The sequence below is a fragment of the Rhincodon typus genome, chromosome 36 (assembly GCF_021869965.1).
Source record: "Rhincodon typus isolate 14 chromosome 36, sRhiTyp1.1, whole genome shotgun sequence".
Lineage (NCBI taxonomy): Eukaryota > Metazoa > Chordata > Chondrichthyes > Orectolobiformes > Rhincodontidae > Rhincodon > Rhincodon typus.
The window spans coordinates 8,546,286-8,563,724 of record NC_063367.1 but is presented as its reverse complement, the minus strand read 5'-3'; the positions used below and the strand labels follow the sequence as shown (position 1 = coordinate 8,563,724).

Sequence of the window (17,439 nt, the reverse complement as noted above, 5' to 3'; positions counted from 1 at the left end):
CCGAAATGTCAGCCTTCCTGCTCCTCTGATGCTGCTTGGCCTGCTGTGTTCATCCAGCTCTACACCTTGTTATCTCACTCACCTTATAGTTGGACTTCTGGGGCCCCGGTCCAAGCAGAGCCAATTTTCTGAAGGGTCCCAACCCAAAACGTCAGCTTTCCTGTTCCTCTGATGCTGCCTGGCCTGCTGTGCTCCTCCAGCCCCACGCTGTTATCTCTGACTCCAGCATGTGTAGTTCTTGCTATCCAAGCAGAGCTCTGCACTGTTTGAGATGCTACCTCGATGAGACATTGGACTGTGGCCCATCGAGCCCTATGAAGAGGGTTTTCTACAACACTCACTTCAAATGAAGATTAGAGTGTGCCCAGTGCCCAAGCCTCGCCTATGTTTATTCCTTAACCCAAATAACAAGTTGATTACTACTAATGTGTTACTAATGAGAGCTAGCTATGCAAAATTGTCTGCTAAGGTTTTTCTATTAATTTACAGGGTGTAGGCATCAATGACTGTGTCCTGGTGTCCACTTGATTGCCCTGGAGACTGTGGTGGTGAGCTGCCTTCTTGAACTTATGGCAGTCTACGGATGCAGGTACACCTACAGTGCTGTTAGGAAGGTAGCTTCAGGATATTGATCCAGCAACAGTGAAGGATTGGTGATGTATTTCCACGTCAGGATGATGTATGGCTTGGAGGGGAACTTGCAGAAGGTGGTGGGGGTGTTCCTATGTTGTCATTAAGCATTTGGAAGGTGTTGTTGACTGAGTCTGGGTAGTGGTGCATTCTGCCATCTCCTTAAAAATTCACTTTTGCTGTAAAGTGTTGGATGGGGTGCCAAGTGAATATTCTATCACACTCCTGGACTTGCTCCTTGGAGATGGTGGACAAACACTAGGAAGTCAGGAGCCACAGTATTTATATGGTTGATCCAGTACAGTTTTTGGTCAATGGTTACTCCCAGAAAGATAGTGGGGCATTCAGTGACACTAATGCCAATGAATGTCAAGGAGAAGTGGTTAGATTCTCTTTTTAAATTTAATTGCCTGACACAGTTACTTGCCTCTTAACAGTCCAAGCCTGGATGTTGTCCAGGTCTTGTTGCTGTGACAATACTATGAGTTTAAGCAGTACATTTTGTCCTTTTTTTTTGAAGGGAAGTTTCAAGAGAGGTACCAAACTATCTATTTGAATCCAGTAAAGCTTGTGGGACCTTTTTTTTTTAAAAAAAGTTGGAACAATAGAAGCAGCCTGAATGGGTGCGGTCAAGCTCCTACAGAACCAGTTTTTCAGTAGTGATTGTTGCTAGAGTCTTGAAGCTGTAATGTGGAAGCTGTTTTTTCTTCTATGATACAGCTAAAAATCTGGGGTTCTCTTCCTGCCGCTAGAATTGCATGCGAGACAATCTATTTTACTGAATTTGCCTTTGCCAAGCGTGTATTTATAAGGATGTTCCTACATTGGAACAGTTACTGTTTAGTAGTTAAATAATCTATTATTCCATTAAATTTTCCAAGAGAGTTAAGTTCTTCCAATTTTCTTTTTTCTTTTGTTGTATTTTAAACTATTCACACACCAAATAGTGTGTTTTGCTTCAAGGCTGGTGGTTTAACCAATCAAATTGCATCAAGAATGCAGCGCCTGCACTTGCCTTTAAAATAAGAAAAAGTTACGGTCTAGGCTATCTTCTTGACATATTTTGAGGGGGTTTGGTCTGATCCATAACACTGCATACAGATATGGAATACTTCGGTTTCTGAGGAGTCACCAAATAACATTGAACATTGTTAAAATCATTAGCAAATGTCACCACTTCGGACCTCAGGATGAAAGGATGGTTACTGATGAAGTAGCCAACAATGAGTGAACTTCAAAAATTGGCTATAAAGAGGACTCTGGGACATTACAAAGGTCATGAATGATGCTGAATAAATACAATCTTAATTTCTTTGACAGAAAAAAAGTATGAAGTTCATTAAGAAATTCAAAAGGACTGATTTACAAAATCTCATGAGTGTGTATTTATTACCATTATAAAGTTTACAGACAAGCATATTGTTAAGACAATTCACAATTAAGCGTGCACAGGGAAGCATCACCAGTATGTTCTACTCATTATTTGCCTTTTGTAACAAAAATTGTCTTTGGATTTTAAGTCATTCATACATTTTGTACAATATTCAGCAGTACACAAAAAGGAAAACAAGGCAATTAAAGTTTTCAGCCATGCTTGTGTACTCATTTATGACTTTAACAACTGGTCAAGCAAAATCAATCCTGTTAATATGGAGACCCTAGTAATAATTGCGACGTTAATACGAGATTCGGGATTGGCCCTCCACACCTAGACTTGGAAGCAGAATGAGGCAGGCTGGCTTTAACAAGTATATTCTAGAATCTCCCCGCTATGCCTTTTGTGATACTACCATCTACATCTCAATTAACATTAATTGCTGCTTTTTGACAAGTGACGTTACTGATGTTCACATTTTATTGATGGGTCCCTATTTGTACCTCGTTTACTATATTTAAAATTGCAACTTCTTTTCCCCCAGTCACACTGGGGAATGTTGCACTGCCATGGAAGGAGACTTGCAGTTCATACTTCAGACTAATTCAGACAGAAGGGAGAAGATAAACACACACACTTGTTACAAAAGCAAATAATATTATAGGCTGCAGTACCCAGACCTTCTAATAAAACATTCCTCTAAGTTATCCCTTCCCTCCAAAATATAATTTGCAAGTATTTAAAACCCAGTGCTTTAGAAGAAAAGAAAAGTGGGTCTTATGGACCGCTCCCAAATTTCTCTTTTATCTTATAACCAGTGCGTTCTTCCATTATAAAGAACACTCAAAACAGGGGGAAAAAAAAAATGCCAGGTTGAATATTATTTGGCAAGTTTTTAAAAATAATTTCTGGCAAATATCAAAGAATTAAATTGGGTGTGGGAGAGTGGACCTTTTAAAATGTAGACAGCCTGTAATTGACAGTACTTTTGTAAACAGCTGGAAGTTCTAAAATTAAAAATGTCAAAAAGTGGCAATCAAGGGGTACAACAGATTTAATCAAAATGTTTAATTGTTTCTTATTATCATCATGGAACATGCCATTGCTCTATCACGATCTAACTCCTAGCTGCCTGCCCCCTCAGCCAAATATCTGCATAAAAGCAAGGTGGGGGGGGTGGGAGCACTTATTCTCAAGAAGGGCTTTTAATAACCGAGGAGGCAACCAGCTTGCAGCAAATCAATGTAGCTCACAAATTATTAAGCTCCAGTAGAGTTTGATCGAGCATCTGGTGCATGCCGAGGTTTTCTTCTTTGGCTTGTGCCAGTTTCTCTGTTGCAAGATTAAAAGATAGATAAATAAATCAATGAAACACAACACATATTTACTCAAAAAAGATGCCCGTTTTACACTGAAGGCATGCACATAGAATCCTGCTATCCAGGTCAAGCCAACTGTTCACATGCACTGTGTAAACACAAGTTTACAATGTTCTCTTTTGAAAATAAGGGCAAATCCTTAGCTACCATCAGGATCCTGTTTCCTCACATTATGACAGTATCAGTATGCAATTGGTTCAAAGACATTTTGGGACATCAAGACCATGCAAGGATTCATATAAATGCAAACTTTTTTTTTTTTAAAAAGGATTCACAACTGGTAATTTAAGAAAATAAAATGCAAAGATGCAAGGGAACTGCATTTACAAATACACGATCAGCTGGTTAGACCGTTACAAACTAAATGCTAGCGTAACAAAAAAAAATTACTGCAAGCACATCTGGTAACTAGTCAAAAACTGCATACAATACAATGGCAGCTTACAGCATTTGCACTGAAACAGATATTTTCCTATAGACTAGTTCACTTACCGGGAAATCTAAAATTCAGAGAGAGTTTGAATAAATTAGCAAGCTGGCTAAGTTACAATATACCAATGGGTTAGGCAAGTGAGCTCATTTGACACACAATCCAAAACTAGTCAGAGGAGAAAATACAGCAGTCAGCAGCTTAAAAAAAGTGTGTTAGAAACCAGGCTAGATACCACCCCTCAAAATCAGGCACTCAGGTCATTCAAGGCCAGCTTAAGCTCATTAGCAAGAAGACGATTTTGCTCAAGTTGATGATACAGGCGATCTTCAGGATCCACAGTCAGGTTAGAAGGAAACAAAAGCAGAAGAGTTGAGGTTAGGCAAGAGAGCATAAGGTAGGAAACCAGCAAAGCTCAACATCAAAAATCTAAATCCAAGCAAATCTCATGAATACACAACTCCAACCTGCACAGTGTTGAAACACGGTTTACAGTCTGAGATGACACATGCCCCAACACAAACCATTACACGTCTACAAAAGACCATCAACTGAAGCACATTTTGGTCTTTACTCGTTGAAATATAATACAGTAAAATCTCATTTTGGACAATGGTTCCAAGAACTGAAGATTCTGATGCCACCAACCTTGCAAGAAAATAAAATTTCTGCTGGACAGCATTTGTGGAACAATAATCGAAGTGAATGTTTTCGTGAACTTGTAACATATTTTAATATAATAGTAGAATTTTATTATTTGACATAATTTAGAATCAAATCCATCCCCCTCTTTATGTGCTTATAAGTAACTTGTAAACTTGTACTAAATTATGTCTCTCACTTTGAAACAGTATGTTAAATTGTCCATCTTCAGCTGTCCATTAAATGTCAAACATACAGTTTGGGACTGAAGTCACTTTATCACAGAAAACAATTAAAAAGACTAATGGAATGGTATCCTTTAAACCCACAAGGACTAAAATAAAAAGGGGCAGAAGTTATGTTTCAGCCATACAGAGCCTAGCTAGACTGCATCTGGAGTTACTGTGAACAGTTCTGGTACTGCACCTTAGGAAAGGTGCATTTAACTTGGAGCCAGCACAGCATAGTCTTACCAGAAAGAGTTGCAATCCAAGGTTAAATCACAAGGATGTATCAGGCATGTTTTCTGACGATAGATAATTAAAAACGAAAGATGCTGACTTTCTCTCTTTCCGATGATACCAGATCCGCTGAGTATTCCCAGCATTATTTTCTTTTGTTACAAATTGTGATCGTTTCCAGGAATTTGGAAGGTTAAAGGGTAATTTCGACAAACGGTTCAGATAGAGAAAATATCTTTGTACCCCAGTTGGGAGTCTACAACTAGGGGCTAGATTCTTTTCAGGATTGAAATTAGGAAAATTTTTGCATTCTAAGGTTGGGACTCTTTTTTGCAAGTGGCAATTGATCTACTGTACCTTTTCAAGCAGAGATTGACAAGGTTTTCATTAACTGAAAGCTTTTAAGGGATATGGGGAAAAGGCAGGTGTAATAATGCTGGGTCACAGATCAATGGCCGAACAGACGAATGAGGTTAAATGCCTTATTCCTGTTCCTAGGTTACTAGCTCAGACTGAGTTTTGGTACACTGAACTGGTTTAATCTAGTAGTTTTTGTGGACAATTTGTCTCTGGTGTTAGTCCATAATTTTACAACTTGTCCTTGGATTTGAACTCACCTGCTGGTACAGGGTACAGTGCACTCTTTTTAGTGAGACTGACAGCAGGATTTAAAAGGATGACTAAGCCAGTTACTGATAACCAAGTAGCAAAAGGGAAGTCAAAGCAGACATTGTGGTCCCTATAGATCCTAAACTCTCAACTTTAGTTCGTTAAATATGAATACCACCTTTTGAATCAGACATGGTATAAAACAGATAGATCTTTGCATGAAAGAAAAACAGGAGAACAACAACTGAAATAGTTCCCAGCAATTCCGAGGCTATGATGCCATTTTTCTGTCTCACTGAGGGAAGTAATAAAAAAGGTGTTAAATGTGCAAGTTAATTCCTGCAGGGGTCATCTTTTAAGTATCGTCAGAAGGGAGTGTTCCAGATAAATATGGTTTGTTTCTGGATACCAATGACACCAAAGAACAGTGTGGAAAAATGGCTCAGTGAGTTCTGAAGTTGAGGTGTCTTACAGCTGTCATACAGGGCCTTGGTGAGATGGCACCTGGAGTGGGGTGTGCAGTTTTGGTCTCCCTGTCTAAGGGAGAGCCGTATAAACAGATTCACTAGGCTGCTGCTAGGAATAGCAGGGCTGTTGAATCATAGAATCCCTACAACGTGGAAGCAGGCAGCTTGGCCCATTGAGTCCACACTGCCCCTCCAAACAGCCTCCAACCCAGCAACCCCACCCCGCCACTCCCCGGCTGAGGAGTGACTGGTTCGACTTGGGTCTGTATTCACAAGGGTTTAAAAAGGATGAGAGGGGATCTGGTTAAAATGTATAAAAATCTACCATGGCTGGACAGACTAGATGCAGGGAAGATGTTCCCCTAGTAGGGGAGTCTAGAACCAAGGAGTCTTAGGCTATGGGGCAGACCATTTAGGTGGGAGATGAGGATAAATTTATTCACTCAAAAGGGTGGTGGATCTGTTGAATTCACTATCACAGAAGGCTCAGGAGGCCGGGTCATAAGTATATTCAAGAAGAAATGAGATTAATTTTAAGATATTAAAGGAATCAAGGGATATGGTGAGAAAGCAGGTATATGGTGTTGAGATAGAGAATCAGTCCTCATCGTATTAGATTGGCATAAAGGCAAATGGCCTGCTCCTTTGTTCTGATGGTCAAATGTAAAAAAGGAAATAAACAGTGAGATGGTGACAAACAGAGCCAGAGAATAGCCGATTTTCAAAAGGTGGGTGTCTGAGGCAGAGCAATGATGCAACTGTTTGAAAAGGGAAAAGCTTGAAATTTGCAACAGGGGAAACACACTGGGATATGGGGGAAAGAGCAAAGCAGAGGGAATGTAAAAAGCCAGCAGACACGATGGGCTGAATGGTTTCCATCCAATCTGTCAACATGGAATTCTTGGTGACAGAAGAGTTAAATCATAGACATGTACAGCATGGAAACAGACCCATCAGTCCAACCCATACCTACTGACCAGATATCCTAAATTAATCTTGTCCCATTTGGCCTGTATCCCTCTAAACTCTTCCTATTCATGTACCCATCCAGATGCCTTTTGAACATTGTAATTGTACCAGCTTCCACCATCTCTAGAACATCAAAATGAACTGAGATAGCAAAATAACTTTTCTAAACATCAGAAAATCTATCCAGGTAAAGCAAGTGGCAGAAACACTGGGACTGTTCCAAATATATCAAGGTAACCAACATCAATGCACTAGGATGGATGGCTATTCATTGTTTCTGACTATATAAACTAGAGTGACCATATGTTAGAAACAAAACTAAAATTATTCAAAAAAGACAAAAGGTTTGAAGTGAATCATGTGCAAACTCAAGGGGTTAATTCTATCAACTGAGAATGTGCCTTGGCCACTGGGAGTGAGTGTAGGAAGATGACAGCTGCAATTACACTTAGTTATCTCTGACCTGAGCTCATTTCCTCCCAATCATCACAGAGGCCATAGAATTACTTGTGATCTTTGCAGCAACATAGCACTTATTGGCAGGAATAGCCCCTTCTAGCTTGGTGTCTTGTAACCCAAGAAATACTTGCCATTGAGGAAGGACAGTGAAGGGACACCAGACTGATTCCTGGGATGATAAGGTTTGTTGTACGAGGAGAGATTAGATTGACTGAGCTAGAGTTTAGAAGAACGAAAGGGAATTTGAGGTGTACAAAATGATAAGAGGATAGAGTGGACAGCCAGAGACTTTTTCCTAGGGTGGAGGTAGCTATTATGAGGGGACATAGTTTTAAAAAGTGAGCAGAGGTAGATATAGGGGAGACATCAGAGGTAGGTTCTTTGCTCAGAGTGGTAGGGGCCTGGAATGCATTGTCGAGGAGGGTAGTGGAGTCGGCCTCATTAGGGGCATTTAAGCGGCTATTAGACAGGCATATGGATGATAGTATAAGGCAGGGGTGGAGGTTAGATAGACCTTAGGATTAGGGTAAAAGTTCGGCACAACATCGTGGGCCGAAGGGCCTGTACTGTTCTATGTTCCATCTCATTGAAACAAAAATTCCGACAGAACTGGACAGACTATCTATAGGGATGACACTCCCCCTGTCTTGTTCCTCCCCCTCTCCAGGGTAGGGGGTTGTCTAGAACAAAGGATCATGGTTTCAGGATACAGGGTTTGAACTGCCACGAGGAGAAATTTCTTCAGAGTGGTGAACTGGTGGAATTGTCGATCACATAAAGCAGTGGAGGCCAAGTATATTTAGTAAATAAAAAGATAAGGTCACAACTGTCCCAGAGGACCACAGAGAGAGAGCGTGAGAGTGAGACAACTGGAGGTGGTTTAACCTGAGGGTCACCATGCCTCAGGTGAGGAGATAGATTGAGAAGGAAAGTCTTCATCATAACCGCAGCTAGTATAGGAATTGAACCCACACTGTTAGGATTACTTTGCATTGCAAACCAGCCACCCAGCCAACTGAGCTAGCCCACCCCACATTAAGAAATAGATTTCTAGACACTAGAAGCATTAGGAGTAAGGGGAGAGAACAGGAGTATGGCTTTGAGTTGGATGATCAGTCATGATCAATACTGAGGACTGGAGAGGTGATGGCCTAGTGGTATTATTGCTGGAATGTTAATCCAGAGACCCAGGTAATGTTCTGGGGTCCTAGGTTCAAATCCCACCATGGCAGATGGTGGAATTTGTATTCACAAATTCTGGAATTAAGAGTCTAATGGTGACCACGAATCCATTGCCGACGTTGGAGAAGCCCATTTGGTTTACTAACATTCTTTATGGAAGGAAACTGCCATCCTTACAAAGCTTTTCACTGTACTTCGGGACATGTGACTCCAGACCCACAGCAATGTGGTTGACTCTTAACTGCCCTCTGGGCAGTTAGGGATGGGCAATAAATGTTGGCCTAGCTAACAATGCCCTCATGACCAAAAAAAAACAAAGCAGGAACAATGGACCAAATGGCCTACTCTTGCTTCAATGTCGGTCTTTAATCTTGCTGCCTTCAATCAATCCCAATCCTCTTGAAGGTTCAAGTGAATGAGAATATGAAAGAGGTTTGCATTTGTAAGTGATTTACAGCACCACTTTGTTCAAATTATTGAACCTGTGGACCATAGACCAGGAAGCACAGCAAGTGAGGTCACCTCTGGAACTGAACTACATCGACTTGGAGAACAGACTCAGACATCAGACAATCCAGGGCTAAAACTGAAAAGCAGCTTAAACCACTGGAAATTCCAACTCATCTTCCAAAAAGAGAAAAACCCTACAAGTAAATTAAATAAAGTAAATGCAGAACGAAAATCATATCATTATCAAAAAGTATTAGTTTTCATGTTGTACCCTTCATCAGAAGTGTAAGACTGTTGTATTTGTGCTGAGCTGGTGTGGACTCCAACACAAATGCCAGCACACCCACTGTGTTCCCCATATTAAAATTCTTAAAAAGAAGTCCAATAGTTATCTGCAACTTGGGAGTCCCGGTGCATTTTAAAGCATGGTTTCCTTCAAGCTGTGTATTTATGAAACATTCATTTTTTGCAAAACGTCAACAGAAGCACTTTTCACAACAATCAATCAATCAGTGGACCCATTGCAACAGATCAATGACCAATGGTTTGGAATTAGATGGTGGAATGTGCAGGGAGTCGAGGAAGGTTACGTAGACTGATACCGAATCATAAACCGTGTAACAAGGACATAAGGCAGAGAAAGGAACAGCTTTATTAGAGGGACACAGACACACGCGCACGCAGTCCAAGCTAGAGGATCTCCAACTCCCTAGATTTGTGTCAAAAATCTTGTTTACCTTCAAACTTACATTTCTTTCATTCCAACATGAATGATTCTTAGCGTGTGTAAACAGTCCACACTCCCATCAATTATTAAATGATCTCTAGCCAAAGCTGTGGTGTAAGCACTTACCTAATGCAGAAAGGGGGTGGGAAGAAGGAGAGCGTACTACTGGGTCCACAATAATCACCATTATTTACTCCTGGGCTTTAATTCACTGCTTTCCCAACACATTTCATTTGGAGGGAGTGGGACGACGGCTATTCGACTGAGTCAGAGCTCCGTCACAGCCATTACTGCCTCTGAGCTTGCAACCTACTTAGGGTCCTGATCTCCATTTTGGCAAGTCGAGCTTGAGCTCCTCAGTGGGATGTCATATTCCAGTCAGGAATCAGGCTGGTTCAATGGAGGAAGAATAGCAATGACCCTTATCCAGTCAGTTCCTTTCACCCCAAACAAAGCTTTTCAAACTTAATCAAAACAAAAAGAAAAAGATTCTCGTCATGCCTGTGGTTTTCCTACAAGCTGTTGGTTACTGCATTACCTCAGATGAAAATTCAATCCTAGAAGGTTGCTCAGCCCTAGAAATTGTGTGTGTGTAGATGGACCCACTCAGTGAAGAAACTCCCTATTATCAATGCATATACAAATAGGTTGCATATTAGTCACAATAGCACTTCCTCAACTTGTAATGATCTGTTTGGTTCCACAATACACACAGGGAGGGGTCAGGAAGAGCTGCAGGTACACAGCGTTGCAATACTTGGAGAATTGTGCTGACAGGCTCATTGTAACAAAATGCATTTGTGCAGATGCACAACCACGCCTGAGCGTTCAAAGATAAATACATGTCCCAACTCAAGGGCCAATGCTCCCCAATTCAGCCTTCTCTGTGGAATGTCAATTATCAAAATAGCTCATCCTGATACTTCAGAAACAACTGATGCAGTATTCTTCATTCGCTCCAACTACACGTAAACAGCTGCGATTAGCCACACCTTTCAGGTGAAGCAGCTATTCATCTGAACTTCGCTCAACCTAATAGACTGTATTCGCTGCTCACAATGTGGTCTCCTCTACACAGGGGAGACGAGGCACAGACTGGGTGACCGCATTGCGGAACACCCATATCCCTTCCACACAAAAAAATGACCGAGGCTCTGGTTGCTGGTCATTTTGACACACAGTGTTCCCTGGCTGACATCTCTATCTCGGGCTTGCTGCAGTGATCCAGGAAAGCTCAGTGCAAACTGGAAGAACAGCGTCTCATTTGTCACTTGGGGATCATGCAGTCTTCGGGACTCAATGTCGAGTTCCATAATTTTCGGACCCGAGCACCTTCTCCCATGCCCTTACCCCAACAGCCACACACCAGGCTTTCATCACCGCCAACCCATTTTCACCCACTGATGGTCCTCATTAGTAACTTTTCTTTCTCCTCAGCCCACCATTATCCATTCCTTTGTCTGCCCAATTGCTGTTTTCTCTCTCTGGGCAACATCTCCACCTATCGTTTAATCCTTTTGAAAACCGCCTGTCCCCCACAACACTCCTCCATTGTCAGCACATGTACCAACCTTTTCTTAACTACAGTCAGTTCTGAAGAAGGATCACTTGACCCAAAACATGAACTCTACTTACTCTCCACAAACGCTGTAAGACCTGTTGAGTTTCTCCAGCTATTTCTGTTTTTCCATTAGCCACTTACCCTCAAACACAATGAGAATGGATAGATTTACCTGAAGGATAGACTTCACTTTACAAATAATTCCAATACTGCATTTACAGCACAGAAACAGGGCATTCAGCACAACTGGTTAATGCTCCATATCAATTTCATAGAACTTTCACTGGCTCAGCATCTGGACTCAAGGGATCATCCTTGGGGTAATTCGGGTACTTTGATTGCTATTTTACAAGGGGAGGAACCAGGAAAAGTCTGGGAAAAAGTGATACGTTGAGAAAGGATATTTAATCTCAATCAGTTGTAGACTAAACGAGTTTGCAGCTTATCATAGATACACATTTCTTAAATGCAGATTTGTTTTCAAACTAAAATACAACATTTAATTTTTAGTTTCAACTGTAGTTGTTTGCAGTCCATTTCTTCAGAACATTATTTACAAAGCTCTCAAATGAAGTAATATCTTCAAATTTAATCACCACCCCTCTTAAAAAAAGTCATGGCTTATCTTTCAATTGTAGGCAACTTGAGTAATTGAATGGTGTGCTCCAAACAAACAAAGATCACTAGACGAGTCCAACATTACACCAATTCATGTGGCTTTTCAAATCTCAATTCAATGCTGACAAAACTTGCACACACTCTCACACACACACACACACACACACACACGTGTGGAGAGATAAAAGTCAGCAGCCACAAACGCATTCTTTCCAGTGTAAAGCATTACCTCAGCTTTATTTTTCAAAATTGCAGCTCAGTAATAAATTAAAGAAATGGCAGAAGGATGCAGTTCATCTATAAAGGTGTTTATTTTACATTTAGGCTATGAGGAGAGACACTGTACAATAAAGAGAGTGACCGATGTTACTGAAAGCCTGAAATAGCTGCTAGATGACAGCTAGAGCTAGAGATTCAGCCCATTTAAAAACTTGAATGAAGAAGGATTCAGAAACAACAAAAGCCAGCAGATTGGAGAGGTCTTTGGCATTGCAATGAAGCAGTTTATCTGCGTAAGAAAGAGGTACAAAATCAACAAAAAATAAATGACAGAAACAGATGAAAGCAGAAGGCAAAAGAAAACATGCTAAACATGAGAGCAAAGAAAGAATTCAGACAACTTTGGTCAGCTTCTGATTTGAAGTTCAGGAGAAAATCATACCAAGCTGCAGGTTTTGGAAGAACGTTTTCCAGGTTACGAAGGACCAGCTCTATTTTAGTTTGCAGAAGCTGGCTAATTTGCCTTGGGAAATATTTAATACATTTAAAATGAAGTACTTCCATAAGGTCCATTCTCAGCTTGATCTGGCCTAGCAGAGGTCAATGATGCCAAAATCCCCACAGTACAGAAGATGGACTAGTCTATAATGAAACAGGCCACGAAGAAAAAATGTCTAACTTCATCATTCCACCTCCCTTTCACACTTGACCCTCTCCCACGTTCCTGTGTATACTTCCCTCTAATGCTCCACCGTTAGAGCCACAAAATTCCACAATGTACTGTTCTGGAGGAGAAGCTAGGGGAGAGCTTGCTTCTCATCCACAGGTGAGCCCTCAAACAAAGTGCAAGCTTTCCAACAGCGCAAAAGAACACACAGTTTGTCACAAGCATGAAAGAGTTGGGTCATTACTAAGGTGTGCCCTGCAAATGGAAATGTTGATTAATGCCAATTTAGAACTGACAAACCATTGTAATCCACCACCTTCACACAGTCACAGAAAAATCAAAATACTAGTAACCACGCAAATTTGTTCTCCAAGCATCTTAATGGCTACTTTCTACAAAGATGACCATTTAAAAGTATAAGGGATGGGAACACTTCAAATAATGGGGAGAAAGTGCAAGAGCTACAATGAGCTGTATGTTCAGCCTGCACTTTGAGCAGGGATGGATACTCGTTACTTTCCTGCTGTTGTTTATGTTTTTTTCCTATTCATGCTGTTCAGTGATGTTATTACACATCTCTGGAGCAGGTGGAACTTGAACCCAGGCCTCTTGGCCCACAGGTAGCAACACTACCACTACACTACAAGAACTCCAATGCTGCCTCCGCTCCGCTCCCCCCCGCCAACTCCCGAGGGCACATTAATTGGGTAGCCTTGTCAACGAGCTAGTACAGGCACAGGAGGTTGATTGGCCTCCTTCAGTGCCACACGGTTCTACGACGGGTCTCCTCCAACTAAGGCAGCCTTGCATCGCCAGTTGCAAGATGACGCCATGTCCTTTGACTGTATTAAGCATCACATGGGTGTGGCACAGGAACGCAGTTTGACACGGCAGTCCCTGCTGCAGAGAGAGATGGTTGGACCAAGATGGTGCAGACTTCACTGGGCTCCGCTTCCCCTAGGCCCTCTCAGAGACCAGCTGAATATTTTGTTTTTGTTCTTGCCCTGTGCTTGGTTCCACACCTCTCCCTGCATTCACCGGGGATAACCGACTAGTTGCTTCACTAACCCTGACCACGGAGGTCAAGCACCTCCAAACAAAACCAAACCTTTTCAGCTATGCACAATTTACTTCTGGCTGGCATGTGGGTGGTACAAGGCATCAACTTGGGCCCATTCCCTGGGAATTCCAAAATGCTGATGGGCCTCATTTACAACTGAGTGTCAAAGCATCAATTTTAGAAGACTCTGGATTTTAGAAGGCTGTGTTCAAGGTCATAGACTCCATACCCATAAAATGAACAGATTTGTTGAATTCAATGTAATAATTTGTCATAGTGGGATTTGATCTCGACCTCTGGGCTAATAGGTTGGTTCCATCACTTCTGTACATGTAATTGCTTTCCTAGAATTGGAAAGTGAAAGCAGACCCTCCAACCACCTCCAACAAGAATTCATACCACTAAATGTTCATTCAAACTGCAACATAACCAGCTAAACACATTTAAAATGTGTTTCATTTGAAACTAGACAGATGGACCAGTGTTGACTGAAGTAGATACAGTACTTTATAAAAGTTAACAGGACACATGTTTGGGAGAGAAACCATCACCAATTGGAAATCTTGCTGGTATGTTTCAGATGAAATTTCATTTTTAAATTTAGTGCAAGAAATGTTAGTGCAAGAAAGATGCATTACTGTGCTGAAAAGCAGGAAAGCAAAGACACTCAAGGAGAGGGTGCAGTCAGTAGGTATAAGAACAGTAATGAAAGGTAGGAGTTTTTGAATAACATATTGATTAGTTCAATACAAGAGAAATCTGAAATTACACTTCTCTGTGAGAGCACAACACACACGCACACACACAATCGTAGCAATACAAGAGAACAAGCTTTATTCTTTTGATTTTTGATTCAGTCTTTGGGCAAGACTATCTTTCCCAAAGCAAATGAACCCACACATTAAAATAGAACAGAGTTAATATGGTGAGGCGCACCCAGGTAAAAATTAACCAACATTTCTGGTTTGCATTCCTCGCTTGATTATTGCTTTGGGGGAATTGTTCCATATTTTATACACTCCCAAACAGAGCAAACAAACACCAGAATTGAAAATGTTTAGAAGGAAAACTGAACCAACGATTTAAATGGTGTGCACTTATGTTCAATATGCTCGAATACTGGTTTAAACAGGTACTATTAAGCAAGAAGCAAATTTGCATTTTTTAAACATGGACATTGTCATGTGAAGACTAGCAAAACCAGTACAGTTTGTTAAGTATATAAACGTTCGTGCACAGCAAATTAAGTGCAGTTAAGAGTCAAGGACAGGAATATAGAAAAAGAAAGACTAAGAATTAGATTTAGGGATTAAGGAAGTGCAGTATGAGGAAGTTTATTTGGAAAGTCGTGGTGCACAGATGCAAACAGGCACAAAGATAAAAGAATTACATTGATGTCATATCGTTGAGAGCATGGTCCAGTTCCTCGCTGATCGCCTTGTACTTTAACTTCTGAGCATACAATTCATCTACAGAGGCAGAGGCAGAGGCAGGTGGTGTGATGGCAAGGCGAATGTGATGACAGATAGGAGATGAAAGATCATCGCATCCCGATACAGACAGGAGAGCGGCCAAAAGGAAGAGACAGACAGATGTACAGCCAAACAAAAACAAGATGAAAAGGACAAAAAAAAAATCAGTAAGAGGGAAATGAACCAATCTGCCACTTCATGCAGAAAAGGTGTCTTGCCTTTTGTGAACAAGCAAACAGTTTGTCAATCTTACAGGTAAACAAAGTCTCCAATTACAATAGCCTCCTTCGGGATACATGCGTTTTATACAGAACTCCTCACTGCTCACAGAGAACCAGCACATTCATATCTGAATGACACAAGAAATCTCACTGCCAGCAAGTATCTCACAGCTATGAAGATTGGCCACTAGGGAGAACATGGCCAGAGTGCATTTTTGTTCAATCAATCACTTTTCAATGTTAAATAAACTTCATTAAATGCAAAACTGAGAGCGTGAGACAGAACGCACGCAAGAGAGTGACTTAGAAAGAGACAGCTAGATAGAGAATGAAAGAAAAATGTTAGAGAGAAAAAAAGAAGACAATAAATAAAATAAACAAAACCAAAAATCAATCCAGGCCACTTAAGTTACACCTTGTGTATACTTCTGGTCATAAACAAACAGTACTAAAGTCATTAACCAGAGGGTATTTGAGAAGTGATTCACAATCATACCTTCCAAGTCATCAATGGATTTTTCCAACTTGGTGACAGATCTCTCTGCAAACTCAGCACGTGTCTCAGCCTGAAATCATCAACAACAAAAAGATTTCAGAGATTTGGGGCCAGTTGCCCAAAGACTATGCTGAAATCCCAAAACCAGGTGGAATACTTCACTCACCTCCTTCAGTTTGTCACTCAGGACTTTGATTTCCTCCTCATACTTGTCTTCCTTTTGCGAATACTGAGAACAGCATTGGTGGGGGGTGGGGGGAGGGGAGTGAGAAGACTCGAATCAGCAAGAGACGAGAAAATAAATTCCAACAGACGACAAACCATCGAGAAAATTCTAATCACTTCCATCCCCCAACCACCCTCAAATCTCCTGAACGGGAAACATTTGATGGGAGTCTAAGTACATTGTGCTCGTAAAGAGCTTGTATTACTTGCGAAGGTTTAGGTAATTATTACAAATATTCACTTTATATTTATTCACCATGGAACTACCCCAAGAGCTAGTCTGAGATGGTGGGCCGAAAGGCCTGTTCTTGTGCTGTACAGTTCAAAGGTGACCATGAAACCCTCAATATTAGTTGCAAAAACCCATCTGGTACGCCAACGTCCTTCAGGGAAGGAAATCTGCAATCCTCATCCAATCTGATCTACACGTGACTCCAGACCCACAGCAAAGAGGGACTCTTAACTGCCCTTTGTAAAGGCCTTAAGCAAGAAACTCCATTCAGGGATGGCCAACAAACTTCGGCCTTGCCAGGAACACTCAAAAAATGAAGCAGATACAAGTAAGAATTTCAGTCTTACAATTAACTCTCCCAAATCTGTTGGAACATAGGACTCTAGAAGCCAGAATCTCCTAGATTTTAAGAGTGGTTATACATTGTAGACATTTAAATTTGAATCAATAACTTTAAAAAAAAAATGCTTTACAATGCAAATTGAAGGAACCCAAGGAAAGTTTGGATATCTGCAGTTAGACAAATTGATCATCGTTTTCTTAGCATGGTTAACGCTTCTAATATCAAAGCGGAGCTTTCAGTCTCTCCTACCTTCTCAGCCTGAGCCTCCAGTGACTTCAGGTTGTTGGTCACAGTTTTCAACTCTTCTTCAAGCTCAGCAGATTTACTGTTTTAAGTCAGAACAGAGAAAAAAAAACCAAAAAAAGAACAGGGTGGGGAACAGTGAGAGACAGAGACAGAAACAGAAACAGAGAGGGGGAATATAGCAGCGCAAGAGAGGCAGACGAAGTTCAAAGTGAAAGGAAGGCAGGTGATAGGTACACAATGAAAAATGGAGAAAGAGAGAGAGAGAAAAAGAGAGAGAGAGAGAAAAAGAGAGAGAGAGA

At 41.0% G+C, this 17,439-nt stretch overlaps 1 protein-coding gene across 1 annotated transcript in view; it reads right to left on the bottom strand.

Moving 5' to 3' along the window:
* Window positions 1-1,991: 1,991 nt before the first annotated feature.
* The window catches only part of tpm1 (tropomyosin 1 (alpha)), a 31,350-nt gene continuing 15,902 nt past the window's right edge, over window positions 1,992-17,439 (bottom strand). Inside the window, exons 5-8 of the mRNA XM_048617035.1 lie at window positions 17,144-17,219; window positions 16,261-16,323; window positions 16,095-16,164; window positions 1,992-3,337 (exon numbers count right to left, since the gene is read on the bottom strand). Of these exons, the coding sequence (XP_048472992.1) occupies window positions 3,255-3,337; window positions 16,095-16,164; window positions 16,261-16,323; window positions 17,144-17,219 (292 nt within the window). The 3' untranslated portion in view covers window positions 1,992-3,254. The remainder of the gene's footprint in view (window positions 3,338-16,094; window positions 16,165-16,260; window positions 16,324-17,143; window positions 17,220-17,439) is intronic.